This window comes from Epinephelus lanceolatus, chromosome 6, assembly GCF_041903045.1.
Source record: "Epinephelus lanceolatus isolate andai-2023 chromosome 6, ASM4190304v1, whole genome shotgun sequence".
NCBI classification, from domain to species: domain Eukaryota; kingdom Metazoa; phylum Chordata; class Actinopteri; order Perciformes; family Serranidae; genus Epinephelus; species Epinephelus lanceolatus.
This window is the reverse complement of record NC_135739.1, coordinates 6,784,788-6,807,151: the sequence shown is the minus strand read 5'-3', so window position 1 is coordinate 6,807,151 and position 22,364 is coordinate 6,784,788. Positions and strand designations below refer to the sequence as shown.

Below are 22,364 nucleotides of genomic sequence, written 5' to 3'. Positions count from 1 at the left end.
AGCTGATTGGTTCTTGCCATAATATGAATTTTAACAGTTGTCCAATAGGGCTGTCGGCTGTGTATTAACCTGACTTCTGCACAACACAACTGATGGTCCCAACCCCATTGATAAAGCAAGAAATTCCACTAATTAACCCTGATAAGGCACACCTGTGAAGTGGAAACCATTTCAGGTGACTACCTCTTGAAGCTCATGGAGAGAATGCCAAGAGTGTGCAAAGCAGTAATCAGAGCAAAGGGTGGCTATTTTGAAGAAACTAGAATATAAAACATGTTTTCAGTTATTTCACCTTTTTTTGTTAAGTACATAACTCCACATGTGTTCGTTCATAGTTTTGATGCCTTCAGTGAGAATCTACAATGTAAATAGTCATGAAAATAAAGAAAATGCATTGAATGAGAAGGTGTGTCCAAACTTTTGGCCTGTACTGTATATTTTTTATTTATTTATCTGTTTTTCATTTTTGATGCCAAAACCTACCCAGCTGGCACACAACCGACCTGCAACATTAAAATGTGGTTGAAATTATGTCAGTAGTTGTTCCAACATTTAAATAACATTGAAACAATGCTTAATTCTGATGGTTGTAAAGGGGTTAACAACATTCTCACACATTGAAATTTCAGAAATATCTGTTTCAACATTGGAACAACATTTAAAGTTCATGAAACAACACTGCAAAATGCTGAAAAAAAAGCTGATTCATCTTTCAGAATCAAAACATAATTCGACAGTGACTCAGCCACAGTGTGACGTTGATCCAACAGTGAATAAACATTAGAATACCAGCTGGGTAGTGTCAGCGTTCTAGCTCCATAATACTCGAGATAACAATGGACTGTTCTGAAGAAAAAGGCAGAGACAAAACAATTCAGACGTTGGAGGTTTTAGTTCACTTCCATATAAAAAGCACACACACTGTACAGTAAGCAAACATTTAACTGCCAGCACATTTCAACTGGTGTTTCTTCACTGACATCTCAAAATAACAGTTCTCTGAAGCAAAAAGAGCTTCAGGCGACCGACGGTTACAAAGGAAGCAGTTCTTTTTTATATCCAGTCACACTGAGTCTCCTAACTGACCATCCAGTATATACACAGACTGTATAAATAAAAGTTGTACAAAGAATAAATTAGGGTGAAATCCTGTACAACTAAAGTGATCAGAGGAGCTTTTTGTTGAACGGACCGCAGACATGAGTTAAAGTGAGATGTACTGGGATCGCTTAAGTACATCACTATAAATAAAGAACAGGTAAAAAGTCGAGCTTCTGGGTGTTTCCATCCCTCCTTTGTTCATCCTGACACACTGCATATGGCTGCTATAATTCACAGGTTTCATAAATGCTATCATCACAAAGGGGCAGCACAGTTTTAGAGTAGGCGGGACACCCTGTAACTTTTTCAACTAAACTATGACAAAGTGCACTCGATAGGATAAATAAACTGACACACAACAATACTCTCACATTCACAACTCTGATCATAACCATGGGAGTGAAAGAATACCATGCTCCACGAACAACAGTAAGTATGACACCAAACCACTGGAAACTAATGTTTTACACTTGATAAAGGGGGTCTCACCAAAACTGGTTCTAATAACAGACTAATAACACACGTAACAAACATACCAACAGGATTTTATCTCACTGAAGTCGAGACAATACTCATCGTTTCTACTTTAATCTGACTGTTTCCTTCAACTTCTTCCCCTCCTTCACATTTTAAGTCGATTTAAAGCTGGGGTAGGCAGAAATCTGGAACAGGAAACAAATTGAAAATACACCCTCCTGCAGCTCCTCTTTCTCTGTCCTGAGACCCTTCCACCAGACAACCACAGGGACATGAACTAGGCCCCCGAGAAGTTTGCCAGACAATTTAGCATAGCCTGTGTATTCCAATACCCATACTACCATACTATATAATATGCCAGAGAAAGATTTAATAGGTCCTAGCACATAATATGTCAAATGCAGTATGCCAAAAATACCAGGATGTTCTACTCAACTTGGTAAGTGGCGTTTCTTCTCTATAAAAGCAAGAGGGTCAACATTCAGGGCGTAATGTTATGAGAAAGTACTATATCCCAATTGTGTGCATACTGCATGCAAGAGTATGTACTGTTTAAGGGCAGCTGCAGTATTCGATTCAGAATGCACCCATCGTAACTACAACGTCCTGGTCTGTCACGATGCTGTCGTGCCCAAAAGGACTTTTTCCCATAGACTTATATTGTGAAAGAGACATCTGTAAACCTTTGAGCATCACAACCACCTCCCAAAATGACTTGTTTCACCATCAGGATTTGATCCATTTGGTCTGATATTACTTCAAGAAGTCGAGAAGACCCATACAATTAAATAATTTAATTCCCATTCAAGTTAGCGGAGCGCTAAACCGGAAGTTAGTCACTCAGTTGACAAAGTCTCTTGTGCGTTTGCTCTATGGGTCCACTGATGTGGAAGATCTGGTCTTCATCTGCCACTGAACAACTTTCATAGGAATGAACGGGGCCCTGTCTCCAACACTGTATCCAATTTTGTTTTAGATCCATGGTATGCATGGGCTTCATATGGTGACCCAGTGTTTTCCCTACATTGAGGGGACAAGACGTAGCTGCTAGCCACCCCGTGGTCTCTCAGCCTTGCACCCCACAGGTGTGGACTGCTTCCTCGGAAAGAGAGTGGCAGCAGCTTGGGAGGTAGACCTTAAGTCGGTGGCTGCAGCAACTTGAATTCAGCCACTGCAAACTCGCCCAGCAGGCTGGTAGCCAGTGGCTAGCAGTGCTGGGTCTAACAGAGGGTCGGGGTTTGTGCTGGCTGGATTTGGGTTGCTGCAGCAGTTGACTGGGGGCCGTCTCTTAAGCTGCTGTCTGCTCTTCTCCCAGTAAGGTGGTCTGTGGCGGTGGGGAGTGAGGCGAGGGCCAGTACTTCCAGACTCTGGCTAACATTAACTACATAAATGTGCATATGAGCCTTTAGCTCCAGTTAGCAGAAGGCTAAACTGTTAGCAACATTTTCTCTCCATCTCTGAAACATTTCGCTGATACTGACACGAGTTTTATTTGGTTAATTGTCAGACTCTCTTTTAGACCCTCTTCTTGATAAGTCTGTCTTCCTGTTTTCTGGTTTCTTTGCAGTGTAGGCAATTGTTGACAACGCTTAATTTAACAGCAACTTTCTCTACAGGATTCTCTTTCACTGAATGGACGTGCACACACATCTGCATTTGTAGAACAGCCAACAGAAACGCCCTCTCTCTGAAAATGACCTGTGATTGGCTCAAGTCTCCCATCACAGGCCATTTTTTCCTAAATCCTGAAAACAGAGCCAAGAGGAGTTGCAGAAGTCCAGTTTTCTCTCAGACAACTTGAACAACAATATGATTGATTTTTGCCCATTGAAGATAAATCAAACTGCCTACCTCAGCTTTAACTGCTGAAATCAACATTAACACTTCCACCTAGATTGACTTCATTAGTCTGTTAAAGGAAACAGCAGGGGGCTCTGGTGTTTTATGCACTTGCTGTGAGGTGTTTTCTCAGCTTGTATTTTGAAGCCAGATCAAAACCGTCTAATTCAGCCAGCAACAAAAATAGCTCTTTTCCAGAAATACTTTCCTCCTATTTAGACAGGCCCGTACAAAGTTCTGTTCAAATGTGACAACAATTAAGACATCCCTTTTTTCCCTGCCGTTAAACACAATAATAATGTATTTAGTCTCGACTGATGGCTGTTGCCAACATTCATGTGAATGAAATTGTGGCTCTGGCTTTGCCAAGTCCTTATTAGCCTGTCATGCTAAACCCCTACCAATCAGACGGGAATGAATCGCTCCAGTGAGCTACTGATGACTATGGGAATTTCCGACGATGGGACATGTTTTAACAGTCACGTCCTGCCAGTACACACTGCTCCGCTCTGAACAGTGAGAACCTCAACTATCAGGTTTTTTTTAGGTCTTCAGTGCACTTAAATAAAAACTACACATGGAAACAAACCGTGAGCCCAAATGGAAAAATGGAACCCATGTGTCTTTGCTGTAATTATAAAGTCAAAAATGTTCCTCAACATCTCCGATTCATAAAGACAATCTCCAAAGCCACATGGAGAGCCCATTAAGCTGCCATACACAAAACATCTCTGGTTTAGTATAACACTGGAGCGTAGTGCATTATAAAAAACACAGCAAGTCAGAAAACTCCACTGGAAAGCATTTCTGTAACGACTGTGTCACACTCAGACATTCATGAGCCTCAGTTTATAGGAGCCAAACTCTGATTGGACGTGTAAGTGTATGAGTTTGATTACAGAATGTCCTCACATGTGTTTTATGTTAGACGCTCTGGAGGGATTACCAGAGAGTGGACCAAGCAATTAATCCCCCTCCACTGAGCACTTTCACTTCCTGGGGAGCAGCGCTGCAAGTCTCTGCTTCTTCATGGGAAGGAAATGGATCTCCTGTGAGCTGACCTTCTTCAGTTTGATAGCTCTGTTCTTGGGGACCTTTTTATGCGGGTTGTTGGGGTCGTGCTGCTCCCCGTGTGAGGCAGACGGCACTGCGTACAGCTGCTGCAGAGACGCCCCTTGGCTTCCGTCCCGTTTGATGGAAAAGTTCTTGGTGGAGACTCCTGAAAGGCCTTTAATCTTCCCGCAGAGGATAGCGGGGATGGCGTCCTTCACCGAGACGATGACCTTGGCCGTCTGCGAGGCGCTGACTATCTCGAGGTTTCCTGCTCCGCTCAGAGACGCCTGCTGAGAACTAGACCCACCAGCACTGCTGTCAACCACCCACTTGTGCTGACGGCTGAACTCCAGTGAAGCCAGACTGCCCAGGAGTTTGGAATCTAAACTCTGAGTGCATTCGACACCCAGAGACAAAGACGTGCTGCTACTATCTTGACCAGAGTGGAACGCTACTTCTCTGTCTGACTGAACACACTTTTTCCTCACAGCAGGCACTGACAGGTCAAGCACACTGTCCTGCTGCGGACTGGGGTATTCCTGTTTTAGTTCTACCGGACATGCTCTGACAGAAAGGTCCAGAGCCTGTCCTTCATCTAGAGGAAGTGAGGACGGGGAGACATTTTGTGGCTGGAATGATGGCATGCATCTGCGTGAAGACAGCATAGGAGAGGTAGTATCTTTTGCAGAAGTCTGAGTGCTTTTGCTCACAGTGCAAACTGGTTTTGGCATGTTCCCCTTTGAGTCCTCAGTCTGAGGGACAGGGATGGGGATGGGAAGAGGGATGGGCAGAGGCACTGGCAGGGGGATGATGACAGGGTAGGGAACTAGAAGTGTGGCAGGAGGGACTAGCGGGGCCAGAGGGGAGGTGTAGGGAGGTGTAAGGGGAGGCAGTGGGAAGAACGTGGAGCCCGGTGACTGGCAGGTGGATGAACCTGCCTGAGAAGGAAAGAGATCCTGCAAGATGGCCGCAAACGCTGGATTCTGCAGCAGAGAGAGCAGATTAGCCTCCTGCGTCTGTCCTGCTGTCTTCTGGTCGACGGCTGGAGGTAAACCAAACGTCAAAGGGTTCTGACACAAGACGTTGTTCTGGAGCGGCAGCTGAGGGCAGTTAGTGGTTTGAGGAATCACAGAGGGGCTCATGTGCTGGAGGACCTGCTGATCCAAGACCAGGGGAAGTGAAACTGGGCTTTGGCTTGTTATCAAGTACGGTGCTGCCCCCATTTGGCCGAGCTGAGACCCGGCTGCTCCAGCCATCTGGAGGTGGATGGGCAGCATCAGCGGGCTGTCTCCCAGGCACACTGGGTGTAGCACAGTCGTGGCGACTTTAAGCGCCACACCTCCCGGAGATTCAGCGTTGGGACTCACCACCGACGGTGCCGGAGGCTCCACCAGGTTAGACAACCCTCCTTTGCTCAGTCCTGTCGCGCTGCTGCCACAGGAATCAGCAGGAATGAGTGGATTGACTCCGTCCTCCACTTTACTGGGGGTTTCTCTTCCTCCCACCTCAGCGCTGCACACATCAGTCTGGGACTGTGTCATGTTTACAGACACATCGTCGCTGCCCTCCATTCTTCAGTTTGAGGAGCCAATCGAAATCTTCATCAAGCGCTAGTGGCAGGTCTCATCCATTTTTCTCCCAGGCAGCCCTGAAACACAGGAAGCAGGATGTTTAATGATGTGCAGTGGTTTCAAACATTTGATATAATGTGGAAAATCTTACACATGGACCCAAAACTGTACACAGTGTTGTTGAATTGTCTGGAATGTGAGCGATGCCATTTGAAGGACTAAGGTCTATGTTTTGTCTATTACAGCTCACAAAGGACGACTGTTAGGTATGTTTGTTATATTCAGCATCAGTGGGGGCGGCAGGGTGGTGCAGTGGTTAGCACTGTCGCCTCACTGCCTCAGGGTTCAAATCTGCTGGCCGGCTGGGGCCCTTCTGTGTGGAATTAGCATGTTCTCCCCGTGTCAGCATGGGTTTTCTCTGGCTTCCTCCCACAGTCCAAAGACATGCAGGTTAATTGGTGACTACAGTAAATTGCCCGTAGGTGTGAATGTGAGTGTGAATGGCTCTGTCTCCATCTATGTTTCAGCCTTCCTGATAGTCTGGCCTCTGGCCCAGTATCAGCTGGGACAGACACCATATAAGGGGCTACGGATCATAAATGAATTATGATGACTTTTAGAAGTTTTACAGCAAAATATTCCATGAAATTAAGATTGAAACAGACGACAAAAAAAGCCCTCCAGTGATTCAGTGCTGCACTTCAAAGCAGCAGAGGCTGAGAAGATGTTCTCGGGTAAAGTTCACATCAGGTGTGAAAACCAACTGTACCCAAACATGGAAGTGCAGCTATTGAATGTAAGCAACAGCCAGCGAGTAGAGTTGCAATTATCCAGCTGGTCTCCTCTGAAATCTGCATATGTGTGCAGCACCCAATGATGTCATCCTCTAAACTACAAGGCCGTGGGTGATAAAGTTAGAAGGCAGGAGAGCGAGTCATTGTTGGCATCGTCTCCATAATATAAAGTTGACTCCATTGTTTGGGCCTGGGATCTTTTGACTGGTGCACTTTTCTACACTGTCGCAAAAATGTACGGATACGGTACGGAACAACAGTAATAATATGAAAGCTGTGCGGCGGCAGAGTGGAGAGGGGGAATAATTATACTTAAGCACAGTACTAAGCAGTTGTACCAAATATGAAAAAGGCCTGTACACATGCATTTTTTGTGCCCTCAAATCCATTGATTTCAATGTAGATGCACCAAAGATGAGCTCAATATTGAGAGTGATGCCATCATGACATGCAAGCGCTCCTAACACCTGTGTTTGATTCAATGTAAAATTGTCCATCGCACTCATTGGACCCAAGTTGGACTATTTAAAATGATACGGTCAGTTATGGTCACATAGCAACTTCAGATGCAACCTGCCTCCGTGCTCTTGAAAGTTGGCACAAAGTATGCACAAGAGTTGCACCCAGTGCCTCTTAAAAGCAGTTTAAGACATATAAAGGAATGTCTCCAAAAATGTAACACATAGCTCCAAAAAAAAAAAAAAAAAAAAAAATCCCTGCTTCCTACATTTCCCATAATCCAACTTTCCTTGCCTGGTGAACACTCACATCTTTGAAGCTTTACACTTCCAGTATGTAACACAGACTCTCTGTTACAAAATTATAATCTGCAAACCCCATCTGAGATAACCCCAATGACATCACTTTGACATCATCAAGGTCACGTTCTCAGGCCTGAAAGAGCTCCACCAGAGCAGCAGAGGAGATTCTACAACAGTTATCACAGACTGAGAAGATCTGCCGTGTAAATTGACACTGTGACGTAACATAACGTCCAACCACTCGGCCCAGTTTCTTCATTTTCACTCTGTGATAGAAGCTTATCACCTTACAACTCATCCCATAAATGATGACATAAATCATCACAAGTAACCAAGTAAGAGCCGAGCCGCTGTAATATAACACAGGAAATTGAGATTGAGAACATGACTGAGGCTGTTGTGTGTCCCAGAGCCCAGTTATCTTTAGCTGTTACTGTCATCAATAATTAAAAGGTAAACAAAAACTGGTCCAACGTGAAGGTAATGAAGGTGTGGTTGTTATGTGTCTGATGTAAGCACTTTCAACACCTGATTCAGATGCTACACAAATAAACTTAATTACCGTCGGTTACTGTCGGCTAACATAAATCTGGAGCCTATCCCAACTGTTGGGCGAGAGGCAGGGTATAACCTGGGCAGGTCCCCAGACTATAATGAGGCTGACACATAGAGACAACAATTCACGCTCAGATTCACACCTACGGACAAGTCAGAGTCACCAATTAACCTGCATGTCTTTGGACTGTGGGAGGAGCTGGAGAAACCCCACGCTGACATGCAAACAGAGAGGAGGTCCAGCAATTGGCAGCATGGCGTTCCGCCAACAATCTGCAGCTGAACACCTCAAAAACAAAGGAGGTCATCATGGACTTCCGAAGGATCAGAGCTGACCACCCCCCTCTCTACATCAACGGGGACTGTGTAGGGAGGGTGGCATTGTCAGAGGAGCTCTCCTGGTCCATGAAGACCAAGACAGTGACGAATACGACCCAGCAGCGACTGCACTTTCTGAGAATTCTCAGGAGAAATAAACTAAATCAGGAGCTGCTGGTGACCTTTTATTGCTCCACGATCAAGAGCGTATTCACATACTGCGATTTACATTCTTTCATTTGCCAATCTTTGCGTGTTTGCCCTCCTCCACTTGCCTCTCTTAGTTTAGGTCTGGAGTTGAAGAGGTTAAGCCCGGGGTAATGAGCCAGCTGATGACGCTTTTAATTTCAAGACTAACTAAGAACTCCTGAGCTACAATATCTAAATTTTTACTGAAATAAAGTGTCTAGTTTTTAATTGATCCGTCTGTGTACCTCTCTGTCACCCCAGGGCAGCATCTCGGTTGTTATCGTGCCTTAATAAACCCACTGCGTGTTGGTTTTCCTCCTCACTACATGACACTTCCACACAACACATGTCCCGCCTGCGCTGGCTGTCAACCCTCATCCATCTGTAGTGATGAAACATCCCCTGGGTGGGTGCAGATACAATGCATCCGATGTCAGCCAGGTCAATTATTCATACTGATGGGAGCACCAGGGACGATGCTGTTCAGGTCTTAGGAAGGGGAACAATTTAAACAACCCTGAAATGCAACAACAAAGTGTCTCAAACCTTTTGAATTAACAACTCAATTAAGTGCACACATGCAGTTCCAATTTTCTAGCTAAAGCGTGACACTTTTTTTTTCTTCTTTGTGAACAGCCTTCATGTGGTGTTGGGTTGCCTGACTGAGCAGCGAGGAGGAGCGCTCTGTGCCCCCAAGCTGGCTTTATATTGTTCTGTAGCATAGACGAGACATTGTAACACGGCTCTGATGGATTACACGCAGGATTCTACAGCCAGACGGTCGGCCGATAACCTGGTCGCTGTTTCACGCATGTGAAAGGTCTGGGAAGTGTGTGCACCTCGGGAATACAAACACACGCTTTAACACACCCTATAAGACCCCAATAAAAGCTGTTGTGCATTTATAGCTCGAAGCTTCTGTGCTGGTTTACAAACAGTCCGGAGTCAGGGGGCATTTAAAGGGAAGATTCGCCACCTTTTACGTGGGTGTCTGATCAGTGTTGATGGGAGATGTAGTTAATTGAGACATAATTTCCTCAGTGCGTGCTACATCGACCGAGAAAGCTGACTTTGCAGCTACATTCAGCACCGTCATTTGACCTGACAGCGATGTAGTTGGAGGCAGGAAGAACCACAGTCTGGATTTCGCCTCCTGAAGCTGCACTCAACAGCAGAACTGCCCTGTTTTCTTTGCTTGTGCTGCAAACTAGCTATGTTTCCAACAGCAAAAATGGCATCCTTAAATGTTAGTACAGAGAGGGCAGCCTCTAGTTCAGCGAGTAGAGTGTCCGGCCCATGTAGGCTGAGCCCCTTGCAGCGGCCCGGGCTTGATGCCACCCTGCAGCCCTTTGCTGAATGTCATCCCCATTCTCTCTCTCCCTTTCCTGTCACCCTCTAGCTGCACTGTAAAGCCAAAAATAATATGATTAGTACAGAGGATGATGTGGACGAGGATACATTTTTACCTGCTAAAAAATGCTGTAGAAAGTGGCTGCATAAGAGGATATGTTCAGTGCCGACCCTTTACAGTCTGAGCAGCTGAGAGCTAACACCAGCTGGCAGTGCTCAAATTGGCATCTAACCAAAAACTTATTTAAAAACACCAACTTCGAGATGAGGAAACTGAAAGTGCTAAAATGCTAACTCATTTCCGGGTTTTAGGACTCCTGCTTCACTCTATAGACGAGTACGTCATGCATCCTGGTACATGTAGGCATTGCCAGCATGTCTCTGTACGCAGGAGAACTAATACAGCACCCACTGAGGACTGTATTGTTTCATTTACCATCAGCACTGACTGGAGATTCACATCAGAGTTGGTCAATTTTCCCATTCAGGGTTGTGATAAGCAGCCAGGTCATGGTTGTATATGTGCATGTAACAGACTTATGTACCACACATGCTGCTTTGTCCTCTTGGGAAGAGTCATTCCACAAATCATGGGATCGCAGGCCAAATGCACAAATTGATGACACGGGGATCCAATCAAAGGTATGGGCAGACATCTCTCGGGTGTGTTTTCAAAATGTACCTTTTTCTACAAGTTTTTGGCCTTTTGTCCAAACAATAACCTGCTAACAGGACTTTTTACATGTTAAGACTACGGCTATCAAAATAATGCATTCATTTCGACTAATGAATCACAGAAAAAATAACACAGTAAAGTGGCTTTGTGACATGATGGAGGCAGACGAGACGATGCTGGTTGGCCCCATGAACGAAACATTTACATTTAAAAAAACACCTACATGGAACTGTTGATAGGAGCACCGTCCTCTACAACTTCTGAGTAAAGAATTTTCTTACAATCAGAGAACTTCAAGCCTGAAATATCACCTCAACACAAAGCATTTAGCAGCGGTCCGAGCTACTAGCAGCTGGTCTCATCAAGCCACACTCGACCAGGCGTTCAAACTGAGTAAGTCTATCTGAGACTGACTAACTCCCTTGCAAAATGGACTGCAGACCAGTTTAGGTGGTAGAGGACAGGGGGCAATTGTGTCCAAAATCCAGCAGCTTTACTACGACACATCTGCCAAAATTCATCTGACTCTAAATGTTTTAATACTTTTACAGCAAAAATTAATGTATGCAATTTAGATTAATCAATCGCAGAGCATGTATTTAATAAAATTATTTTTTTAATTGCTTGACAGCCCCACTGTATTGAGGAACAGAGGCATCAGAATGAGCTACGATGCACCGTTGCAGCCAGGTAGCCTTCCGATAATAGCACTTTTTCAGGCTTCTGATTGGCCAACATTATCATCATCTTCTTTGCATGGCCTTGGGGTTCGGGTTAGAGCGCCTTGTGTTTTTGTCCTCTTCCTTTGGATGGAAATTTTTATAAATCACAGCATGAAGTGGATTTTTTCTTTCTTTGTTTTTTGAGAACAGAGGAAATACCCATTTTCAAAAATACCCATGTATCTGAGGACGAGGCCTCCACACACACACACACACACACACACACACACACACACACTTTTTCATTTCTCTTTCTCTAACAAACTATGGAAAATGGATCTGACATTCTAAATTAAGATCCTGAGTATGAAATCAGGATGTATTCTGTTTTTCCGTGTTTTTGATGCTATGGCCTTATTTGCCTTTCAGGAAATCTGAGACAAGACATTTCCTGCTTGATAACATGGTCATGAGATCTGTGACACGATAAAGCCTGGCTGACCAATATGAAAGAAGCCTTTCTTGGCTGAAACTCCCCTGCTGCCACAGACTCGGGTGGTTTGGCCCTGAATGAGCACAAAGTGAGGAGAAATAACCCCGATAATAAACCCAGTCTAATGGCCCCTCTTAACTCGGCTGTCGGGGTGAAATAACTTTTTATGCTTCAGCTTTCTGTTTTATGAGGAGATATTAAAGTAGTGAGCATTACTCTGAACCCTCAGATCAGGTGACCTGATGCTAATCAGTAATCACCTCCAGGGCAACATGCTTCCCCCCTCCAGCAAACACAGCAGCTGATACCTCCCCCTGCTCTTCGCTTAGATCATGTGAGCGAAACGTCGAAGAAGGAAGTTTAACCAGCAGAGTCCAAAGTGAGCCAAAGTACACAGAGATCATCTTTGTTTTTTCCCTGCTACAGTATCGGACTCTGTGACTCTGCTTTGTCTCTGTGTTATCACAGAGAGGGAAGGTCAGAGGAAGATGTCACATACACGTCATCATCAAACCTTTTTCATTCCTGCAGACATCCCACAAGTCAGCTGAATCTACGTTTAGAGTTGTGCCTCCTAAGTTAAAGGTCCAGTGTGTAAGATTTAGATGAATATATTGGCAGAAATAAAATGTTTTCTTTAGTGTATAATCACCTAAATATAAGATTTGTTGTGTTTTCGTTACTTTACTACTCATTTATACTACCTTTACATACAGAAATAGGTATGTCTGTTTCAATACTTCCATGTGTCCTTTATGATGGCATAGATACAGCCGATAGATGGTACTAGAGGGCAGAGTCAAAAGTTTAACACAACAACAAAAAGGGCGGCATCAGACAAGGTTGTAATAATGTACCTTTCAACGGAGGTAGCGTCGTGGTCAGTGGTGGTCTGTTCAGCCATTATACAAAAAAGTCTTTTCACTATATTACAGATTTGTTCTCCAGCCCTGATGAAGACCAACAGTGGTTGAAACATGTTGGCTTTTTAATGAGTTGGCCATTATATTAAAGGCTTTTTAATCTAATCTTTTCTTCCTCATTCTCATTTTTGTTTGGAGTGCCTGGATTCTTTTCCTGTTTGCAGTATTTTGGAGTTCCCTCCTTTTTTCCAAGAGCACCCGATACATTTTTGGATCTACACTCTACAACACAGAGCAACCAGTTATCTGTTTTTTTATATTACGGATTTATTCCATTCTGCCAGTGGTACTGCTCCCTTTCATTTTTATCTTTATGGTTTCAGAAAATGTGCACAAACACGGACAAAATGAACACAGAGTACAGACAGAAGGCTCCATCCATCTCTGTCCCTGTATTTAAGGGTGCATTCCTTCGCAGGAGAACGCTGAAAAATTTCACACCTTCATTTGGTTCGGTTCACTTTCACACTGCATTTTTTAAAGTGGACCAAACCGCCTGGACAACGTCACACAGTTACAATAGCTGCTCGTTTGGGGGCGGTATTGCCCGAAACGACCACTGTCCAGGAAGAAAAAAAGCATGAGGAAGAAGAAATCCCGGCTCATCGATTGGCCACAAGCAACTGCGATATAGTCCTCTGACCATCTATCAATAAGCGCCTGCACCTCCTCATTACTCCACATCTGCCCACAAGACATTTTCCAACTTTTTCTTTTTTTTACCTCTGCTTCTCACAGTTCGCTCTGTTTTTTTTTGTTTGTTTGTTTTTTACCCAGAATGCACTGCGCTCTATATCACTTCCTCTCTTTGGTTCACTTCCTCTCTTTGGTTCGCTGGAAAGTCTGTCTGCATTTTCCACTGTAAGCAAACCGCACCAGGGTTCACTTGCAAGTGAACTGAGACCCCCAGTTTTCAAGTGGACCAGGGTTCGCTCGTTTGGTCCACACCACCAGAGTTTGAATGAGTGTTCACACCACTCCAAATGAACCGAATTATCAATGAAAGTGAACCAGGGTTTGTTTAAAGTGGACCAACATTGAGCATAACGTTTCCTTTAAATAAAACCTGTTGGACAAATCATCCTTAAAGCCTCTCCTTATGTTTTTCTCCTTATCTTGGTCTTATACTTAAGAAATTGCTTAAAGTTCGTTACACTATTGCACAGAGGACATTGGAAACCAAAGTAAGTAAAAAATGTTCCTTTCGTGCTCATTGCTTCATGTTTGCTGTTATTTTCGGATCAAATTTAATTTTCAGTTTGTTCTTTCTTTTATCTAATTTCTCTAGAGGTGTGATTTGTTCTTCCATCAACCAATTTAGATTTTATCAGTCCAACTTTATAAGAGGATACTTAGGCGCGACAACAGGAAGCCGAGGCTATCACGAGCGCACGTTCAAGCAAACAAATGGTCTCCATGGAAACAGTAGAATTTTACTGCTGTAAAATCTCTTTCAGTAAATGACTACACATCTTTCCTTGACTAAGGAAACCTTTTGTGTAACACCCTTAAGTAATTTCATCAGCTAAGGAAAAACTAAACCTTAAGGGCTCTAGTTTCCCAGCACAGTGCAGGGTGGCGCAGGGTGGCGAACCCTGCGCAGAGCTAGTTTCGAGCAGCGTAACCCGAGGCGCGCTCAGTTTGGTAGTTTGGCAGACCGAGGTGTGCTGAGATGGGTGTGGCGGAGCAGCAGGGGGAGGTGTCGACAGATCCAGCTTGGCGCAGTGACAGATTCGTGCCAAAAGGCTTCGCCGAAGGTGCGCTAAAAGCTCGCCAGCTGAAACCGGGTCTACTGTCAGCGCAGGGGGAGCGCAGCCAGTGTAAGCCGAAGTTTGGCTGACCGGCGGACAGTGCGCACACGTCACCAAAACTTCACAGGCAGGTTTCCAGAATATCAGGCACATTAACGATGCAATAAATAGCCACAAAACCACTATTCAATGCAACTATCTGCAATCAGCGCATAAATGTATCTCTATATCGACTGTCCCGTCACATCTGATGTCAGATCAAAGGGGATTGGCACCGTTTGGCACACGTAATGGAAACCCAACCTGATTTGATTAACAAAACTAATAAGTTCACATCCCTCTCAGCCAACCACAAACAGCCACAGCATCAGATAGGGAGTATATATTCAGCATCTGTCATCTTAGAAAAGTCAAAAGAAAAGAAACAGAGTGAGACTGCGAGAGAGAAAGAGAGAGCGCGCACACACGAGAGAAACGCAACATTGATTTACAATTGTGGTGACCTCCTCCCAGGCTACCTTTGCATCATCAGCCCGTGGAGGTCTGCTCACAGTTCCGTATATTCGGACACTGCGAGCTTGGACCTCCTGGACCAAAACATCAGTTTCCTCCTGGGAGAAGTTTGGCCGTCTGACGCTGCTGCTCTCTTCTGCCATGGCGAATTGAGTAAACTCTTATTACGCCTTCGTGTGGCGCATTTAAGGGCGAGGAGAGGGGCTCATTTGATTGGTGTGATGTGTGTAAAACCCACTCCATGCCTTCTCTCCTCCCACTTTCCGACTTGTGCAGGCAGGAAGGACGGAGGTGGGAAAGAGGAGTAGCTGTGCCAGGCGCACGGTGTGCCAAACTGCCAAATCCGCCTGGCCACACCCAGTTGGCGAAGCACAGGTGCGCTGCACCCCCGCCTCACCCGGTCTGCGAAACTAGAGCCCTGAGTGTCATACTTCAGGAGCAAACTTAAGGTGCTTTGTGCAACAGGCCCCTAGATCTTAAGTTTTTAGAGAAACAAGGTGAGCACCTATTAGCAGGTGCTGGGCTAGTGGCCCACTGAGAAACACTTATTTGTAACATGAAGCTATTTTACTCAGTGTTTTCATCAGCTGAAATCACCTGGTCCATTTGTTTTGGAGAGGAGGAGACCTTTGAGGATAATTTGGCTCCCAGTAAAATCCTCCTGAACGCTGAAGGAATCCTAACCAGGAGCAGTTTCAGCTGGTTGCCATCCTCACTGGTAGATGCCATTAAATCCCTCTTAAATCTGACACACTGCTTCGTTAGAGCTCACTTATATAACCCACATCCAGGTGGTCAGATATGAATTGATGAACTGCTACCATCGCCTCTAGCTGAATCTAACACCTCTTAAACAGCCCGAGTGAAGCTGTGATCAGGCACACATACAGAATGCGAGGTTTGAGGTTTGTCAGAAAATTAAACACACATTAATAGCTTCAGGTTAAACATATTAATCTGCCTAAATCCAGCTTGTTGACAGAGTTAGTTTCTCATTTCCACATGATGATATGATTTGCAGATTAGGTTGTTAAAAATAGCATCAGTGTAATGCACTTTCCATTAAATATGAGCTAATGTTGGAAACACGCAACACAAACAAACCTGCAATCTGGGTTTTAAGTACTGATAAGACCTGCAACACATCTAACACCGTTTGTACCTCCCATCTGTAAGAGGTTTGTGTTCACTCACCAGTAACAGCTAATTGAGTAAATAGAGACGTAACAGAGAGCCGAATGAAATCCCTCCCCTGTCCCCGTTACTGTAATGATTTCCACATTTCCTTTTTTTTTTTCCTTGCGCAAGTCAACAGCAGAGAGAAAACAACAACGCCTAAACTTTAACTGCATTAAACTGCACTGCAGTCCAAATACATCTACTCTCTTTCTCTGCCCGTAATGTTTCCTTATTCTGGGTTTGATTTGGAGCTGACACCAGAGGGAACAAAGCACCGGGGATGGATGGAGCACGGCTGATGATCTAAAGGTCATCGCCCTCGACACCCCTCTGCTCCAATAGCCAATTACATCTCATTAGAGAGACACATGGAGCCTCATCATGAGCTTCACATCCTCACACTGCTCTCACATCAGTGCAGATTTTCTTTTATTCGGCTGGTTGTCCTCCAGCTGTTCTCCTAAATGCCACAGTAATAGTCAAATTTGATGAATAATTCAACACTTCTAATGCACACAACTGGAACAGTGATCATTGGGATTATTGCCTCACTGTTTTACAGAGTTTGCCACTGAGAAATCCTCATCGAAGGGTAAGATGGAGAGAATATTTAACCAAATAACCTCATTAAAATGCATTTATACCAAGAGTTAACACCGCCGGGTCAAGTATTGTTATGTATATGAACTATAGTGTGCTCATTAGCAAATAGGTGGCTGGACAAGACCAGTGGATGTAAATGTTTAGAGGCTGAGGTATAATTTGCACTTTTCAAAATCCCACTTGTATAAACATAAAATCTAATAATTTTTAACCACAAAAATCATGCTAACAATGCTATTGTGTGGCCAGCCTTTAGATTCTGGCTGACACTGTTAATTGAGCTGCTGATTTTGCTCTGATATGCTCAAAAGAAGCCACAGTGGAGCAGCATATTTAGCACATTCATTTATATTCTGGCAGAATTTAACATAATGACCAACTTCATTATCTCACAGATTTTGTTTTGGTTACCGTAGTGCCTAAGGCCCTGTCTACACATACAAAGATATTTATAAAAATTGTTATTTTCCTCCATGAATTGTAGGGATGTCTCGATCTGATATTCGGATCGGTATCGGCCGCCGATATTAGCAAAAAACGGCATCGGCATCGGATCGGACTGCATGGAAAAATGCCGATCCATGAACTCCGATCCGGCTCCAGCTCTTACTATCAATCCACCAGGCCAGCATGCAGACGGCAGATACACACGGAGGATAGGAAGAGTAGCGGCCAATTTAGTTAACTGACTATTTGTTTTCTGCTCTGGTTTTCTGAGAGTGATATTTTTATTTGGTTTACACTCTTACTGTTTAAGTAAAGAGCACTGATGGCATTGTTTTGGGCACAATTAGTGAAATTGGAGCCATGGATGGACTACAAAAACACTACTAAAATAACTGGAAAGGAAAGGCTGCATTGTTTGTTAAATGCCAACAGTGTCTTGTGGTGTTAATCTATTTTTTATTTATTAGGGGGCAAAGCACAAGTGTGTGGAGTATTGCTGCTATTTTAATTTCATTGTTAGACATGTTAAAGATTTCTTGTGTTGATTAATTTTCTATTTATTAAGAGGCCAAAGCAGCCAAAGCAAACCAGCTATATTTTTTATTTAATGTTAATGTTCAAGTTTAAAGTTTGTTTATTTAACCCTGTTAACAATAAACAGGTCAGTTTCTCATACCAACTGTTGTGGATCATTCTAATTAACCTGATTAAGTAGTTGTTCTTTGCTTGATCAAACCTTTTCTAACATGACTGACAACAAAATAAGTGAATATGTATAATACGCGCTTGGATCGGATCGGTATCGGCATCGGCCAAAACTCAAGGCTGTAATATCGGTATCAGATCGGAAGTGAAAAAGCTGGATCGGGACATCCCTAATGAATTGGCCTCTTCTCCATCAGCAAATAATAGCTCCTTTTACACTGCCTGTTCAAGATGGGAATATCGTGCCGATATGCCGTCGCTCCATTCTGTATGTAAGTTATGTTCGCGAAATATGGGGACAGAATTGTCTCACCTCTGAGCCAGGAAACAGTGCCGAAACAATGTCCGTATAAATGGGACAGCTGCAGGATGGGATCATGGGCGGCACAGGTGAGATGTACTGATGATGTGTTATACGTGCGACCAACTGGGGGAGATTTAAAAAGTAATAGGTAGCAGTTAGCAGCTAACTCAAAGAAGATGTAAAGTCATGCTGTAAAGTAGTGTCTGACATGGTGAAGTTCTGTAATCTGATTTAACCATTTTTTAGCAACTGCCTTATTTACAACATGTAAAGGCTTCAGCACCAAATAGGAAGCAAGTAACAGCAAGTGGGCAATTTACTAATGTCGTAAAATAAAACGTTAAAGTCTCTTAACCCTTTGAAACCTGAGCAAATTGGTGCTCTTTTGATTTCTTTTAAGGCAATGAGCAACTAAAGAGGAAATGTCCCCAAAAAATAACAAGAAATTAGTCAAGAAAATTAGTAAAGAACAAAAAGTTAAAAACAAACAAACAAGGAAATGACCTGGAAAGAATGCCTAAAAAAATAGAATAATTCTGTAACATAATTTTAAATGTAATAATAACGATAATTATAAATAAAGTTTTTCCCAAGCTTTTTTCTTTATATTTAAATAATGTTAAATAAACTATTATTAAATAATCTTTTTTTTTTTTCTTTTGCAATTTGTTGGGCTTTTCTTACCAAGTTGCTCGTTGCCTTTATCCCCATGTTTCTGAACGACATCACACCAATCTGCTCAGGGTTCAAAGGTTTAAATACATGTGAAAGGTGTCTGAAAGCAGCACAAGAAATGTGATGTCGCTCCAGATTTCAAAGGGTTGAGCTTGTGTTAACTACTTATGTTAGGCATCCAACCAAAAACCCATTTAAAAAAACCACCCACTTCGAGACGAGGGAACCGAGAGTGCTAAAATGCTAACTCATATAAAACCGGTTGCACAAACCATCCTTAAGGATGCATTCACACTGCCGCTATTTAGTCCGCTTTAAACAAACCCCGGCCCGCTTCCACAGATAGTTTGGTTTGTTTGGAGTGGTGTGAATGCTCATTCGAACTGTGGTGCGGACCAAACGAGCAAACCCTAAGGGGATGGATTTCCATTTTCGGTCCTGGCCAATCGATGAGTTTTCTTCTTCCTCATGCTTTTTTTCTTCCTGGTCAGTGGTCATTTCGGGCAATACCACCCCCAAACGAGCAGCTGTTGTAACTGCGTGACATTGTCCAGGCAGTTTGGTCCGCTTTAAAAAGTGCAGTGTGAAAGTGAACTGAACCAAATGAAGGTGTGAAATTTTTCAGCATTCCCTGCCCAATCGAACCGAGCCCCCCGGACGATCCTGGTGTGAATGCATCCTAAGTCCCACCCCCACTGGTAGGGAAAACAATTCATCGCTCTCCACTGACTGTGTTGCATGAAGGTGCCTCCCTGTCATTACTGTCTGCTAGCAAACAACACAAAAATACATATAAGCTGTTTTGTGGTGGGACACACTACCAACAGGCATCTGCAGGAAGATATTAGAAAACTGTGACATCCTGACACTCCGTATATGTGCAGCAAGCATTTGGTTTAATCTAACTAAGCTTTGTAAATCCTTGTTTTGATCATTGTTAGTTTAAATGATGATCTTAACGGGTGATTGGATCGAATAGTTATAGATGTTAAAGTATGTCACTACTGGCCATTCAGTGGGATCATTCCTCTAAGATAAGTAAGTACCAACACATTCTCACTCCGACCTCGTCACATATTGACATTTGGTCATGGACCTTCCACATCCCGACACGACGGGAAAGGTACCCTGGGTGTGTTGGTTGTTGACATTCTGGGATGCCGTGTCAAGTTCTGCCTCTTACATGCATTGTCTTCTTTCAAAATACACTGTTTTCACAAAAATGTAACCTCTACATACAGTCTCTTTCAAAATAAATGCACATCAGTGCAACAACGTGAATTGACTCTTTTACCTCCAACAACTAATGCATGTGGTTAAGTGTAGGAAAAAAGAACAGGGTTTGGCTTTACAATCTTACAGGACATAAACAACGGCCTCCCAGGTGAAAGTTGGCGTGTGTTGGACCCAAGGTGATATATATGTGATATGTAAACTCATCTTTATTGGTCGACTACAAACATGACGTATCATCTGAAACATGGAAGTAGCTACATGCCCATTAGCCCACAGCGTCATTAACAGGCGGCTCGCTCAGTGTGTGATGTGCACTTGTAGATAAAATACAGGCCTATATTAATGAAGGTTCATTAGTACGGATTTGTATTTCTCTGTAATGTAGCACAGTGTTAACAATGTTACTGATACTATTCTTTCTCACACCTTCAACTCAAACCACCAAAATATATCATTTAATAATTACATTAACATCGTAAACATGCGGGCGACTAGTCGACGAATGGCCCTAAATGATGACTAATGGTCGATAGGGAAATTCTTAGTCGTGGGCAGCCCTGGATTTTTTCCTCCTCCCATCTGTGGCGCCCCCTATGGGTGATGGCATCCTTAGCATTCACCTATACTGCCTATGATACCGCCGGCACTGGCGCTTTGTCTCTAAATATGTAGACAGGGCCTACATGTCTGTAGAATTGCAAGAAATTAAATTTAAATTGCAATGTTTTCATGGAGGAGGACCCAGACACCCTTCTACTGTCTCTAAAATTTAGGTTACGCCCCTGTTTAGAGATATCAGTGAGAAAAAACTGAATATTTAAATTAGAAACATTATAAATTGCTCATGTGTGAGTAAGACATATGAAGGTGTTTGTGCAGAAGCTATTTTCTGACATCAGCTCTGTCATTGCCCATGTGATGATGGGACACCAGTCTATTGTACCAGGCCCTGATGTGACACCGCCGGGTTCATCTGAGGATATATGCCTTAATTCTCCACTGGTGACATTTTAAAACCCCCACAGACACCGTACACACTGTGACCGTGCTCCCAGACACATCTGCGTGTTGTGAGGCCGCTCACTGATGAGTCTGGTCCCTCACACAGCCGACGGTTCGCCATGAAAAGCAGGGAGGCTGTGCGCCGTGTATGCGCACGTCTCCACACATCACACGGCTGGAACATGAAAGGCTGAGGGGCGCGTGACGCTCCGCTGCCATTAACACACCAATATACGGCACCGTGAGGGGTCCTCGCGCTCAATCATAACACGTTATTTTTAAAGTTTCCGTTGGTATATTTAAAAAAACGAGCTCGCGCTGACAGTTGGCGTTAAACGAGCCGAGCGAGCTGCGCAAATCACCTTTAAACACGAAAACACGCTTTAAAACGTTTTAAAACCGAGCGCGTGCTACTGGCTGAAAAAATCCTGGTTAATCCACGTGCTAATGTTCAAACGAATTAATGTTTGAGCGACGCAGAGATGAGAAAAGCCTCCGTTCAGCCTGTCTCATCTGCTGCCCTTTAATCTAATTCTGCCATATAAAGCCAGTGTAACACAGACACTGATATTTACTCACCTTTAGATCAGAGAGGCTCATCAGCAGCTCTGCTCACCTGCTGACCTCCCTCAGGTGTCTCACACTCACACCACCAACACTTTAGAATAAATAGCCTACATAAGCCTTATATTTATCTCTTCATTGCGGTCTCGTCGTAGCGACTCCAGACTGAAGCTGCGTGCGCAGCACCGTCAGCAGCGGGTCCTCCTCCTCCTCTACCTCCTCCCCCATCACCTCCTCCTCCCCTCTACACAGGGACACAGGAATTAAATAAATAAATGAATAAATAAATTAATTTTGCCCCCCCCCCCAAAAAAAAAGTAGGCACAATAATTTATTTTAATGGGTAATCAAATGGAAAGATAACCACACAACTTGAACTAAAATAAATACATGAATAAATTAATTAAATAAATTAAATTAACCCTTTGAAACCTGAGCAAATTGGCTTGGTTTCTTCCAAACACATGGAAAAAAGGCAATGAGCAAAGAAAGAAGAAATGACCCCAAAAATTAGCAAGAAACTGGTAAAAATAGAAAATTAAAAACAAGAACATTAGTAAAAAAAAAAAAAAAAATAAAACAGAAAAAAGAATGGGAAGTTATAACTAGCAAACAAACAAGGA

General features: G+C 43.5%; 1 protein-coding gene across 1 annotated transcript; it reads right to left on the bottom strand.

The window, feature by feature from the left end:
* Positions 1-873: 873 nt before the first annotated feature.
* rai2 (retinoic acid induced 2) lies at positions 874-21,903 on the bottom strand. Its single transcript, XM_033622535.2, has 2 exons — positions 21,757-21,903; positions 874-6,118 (listed from the first exon to the last, which is right to left on the bottom strand). The coding sequence occupies exon 2, from the start codon at positions 6,039-6,041 to the stop codon at positions 4,407-4,409; it is 1,635 nt and encodes a 544-aa protein (XP_033478426.1). The 5' UTR covers positions 6,042-6,118; positions 21,757-21,903; the 3' UTR covers positions 874-4,406.
* Between the last annotated feature and the right edge of the window lie 461 nt (positions 21,904-22,364).

Bases quoted from the DNA above. Each gene is read 5' to 3' on its own strand.
- rai2 (XM_033622535.2), bottom strand. From the start codon at position 6,041: ATGGAGGGCAGCGACGATGTGTCTGTAAACATGACACAGTCCCAGACT.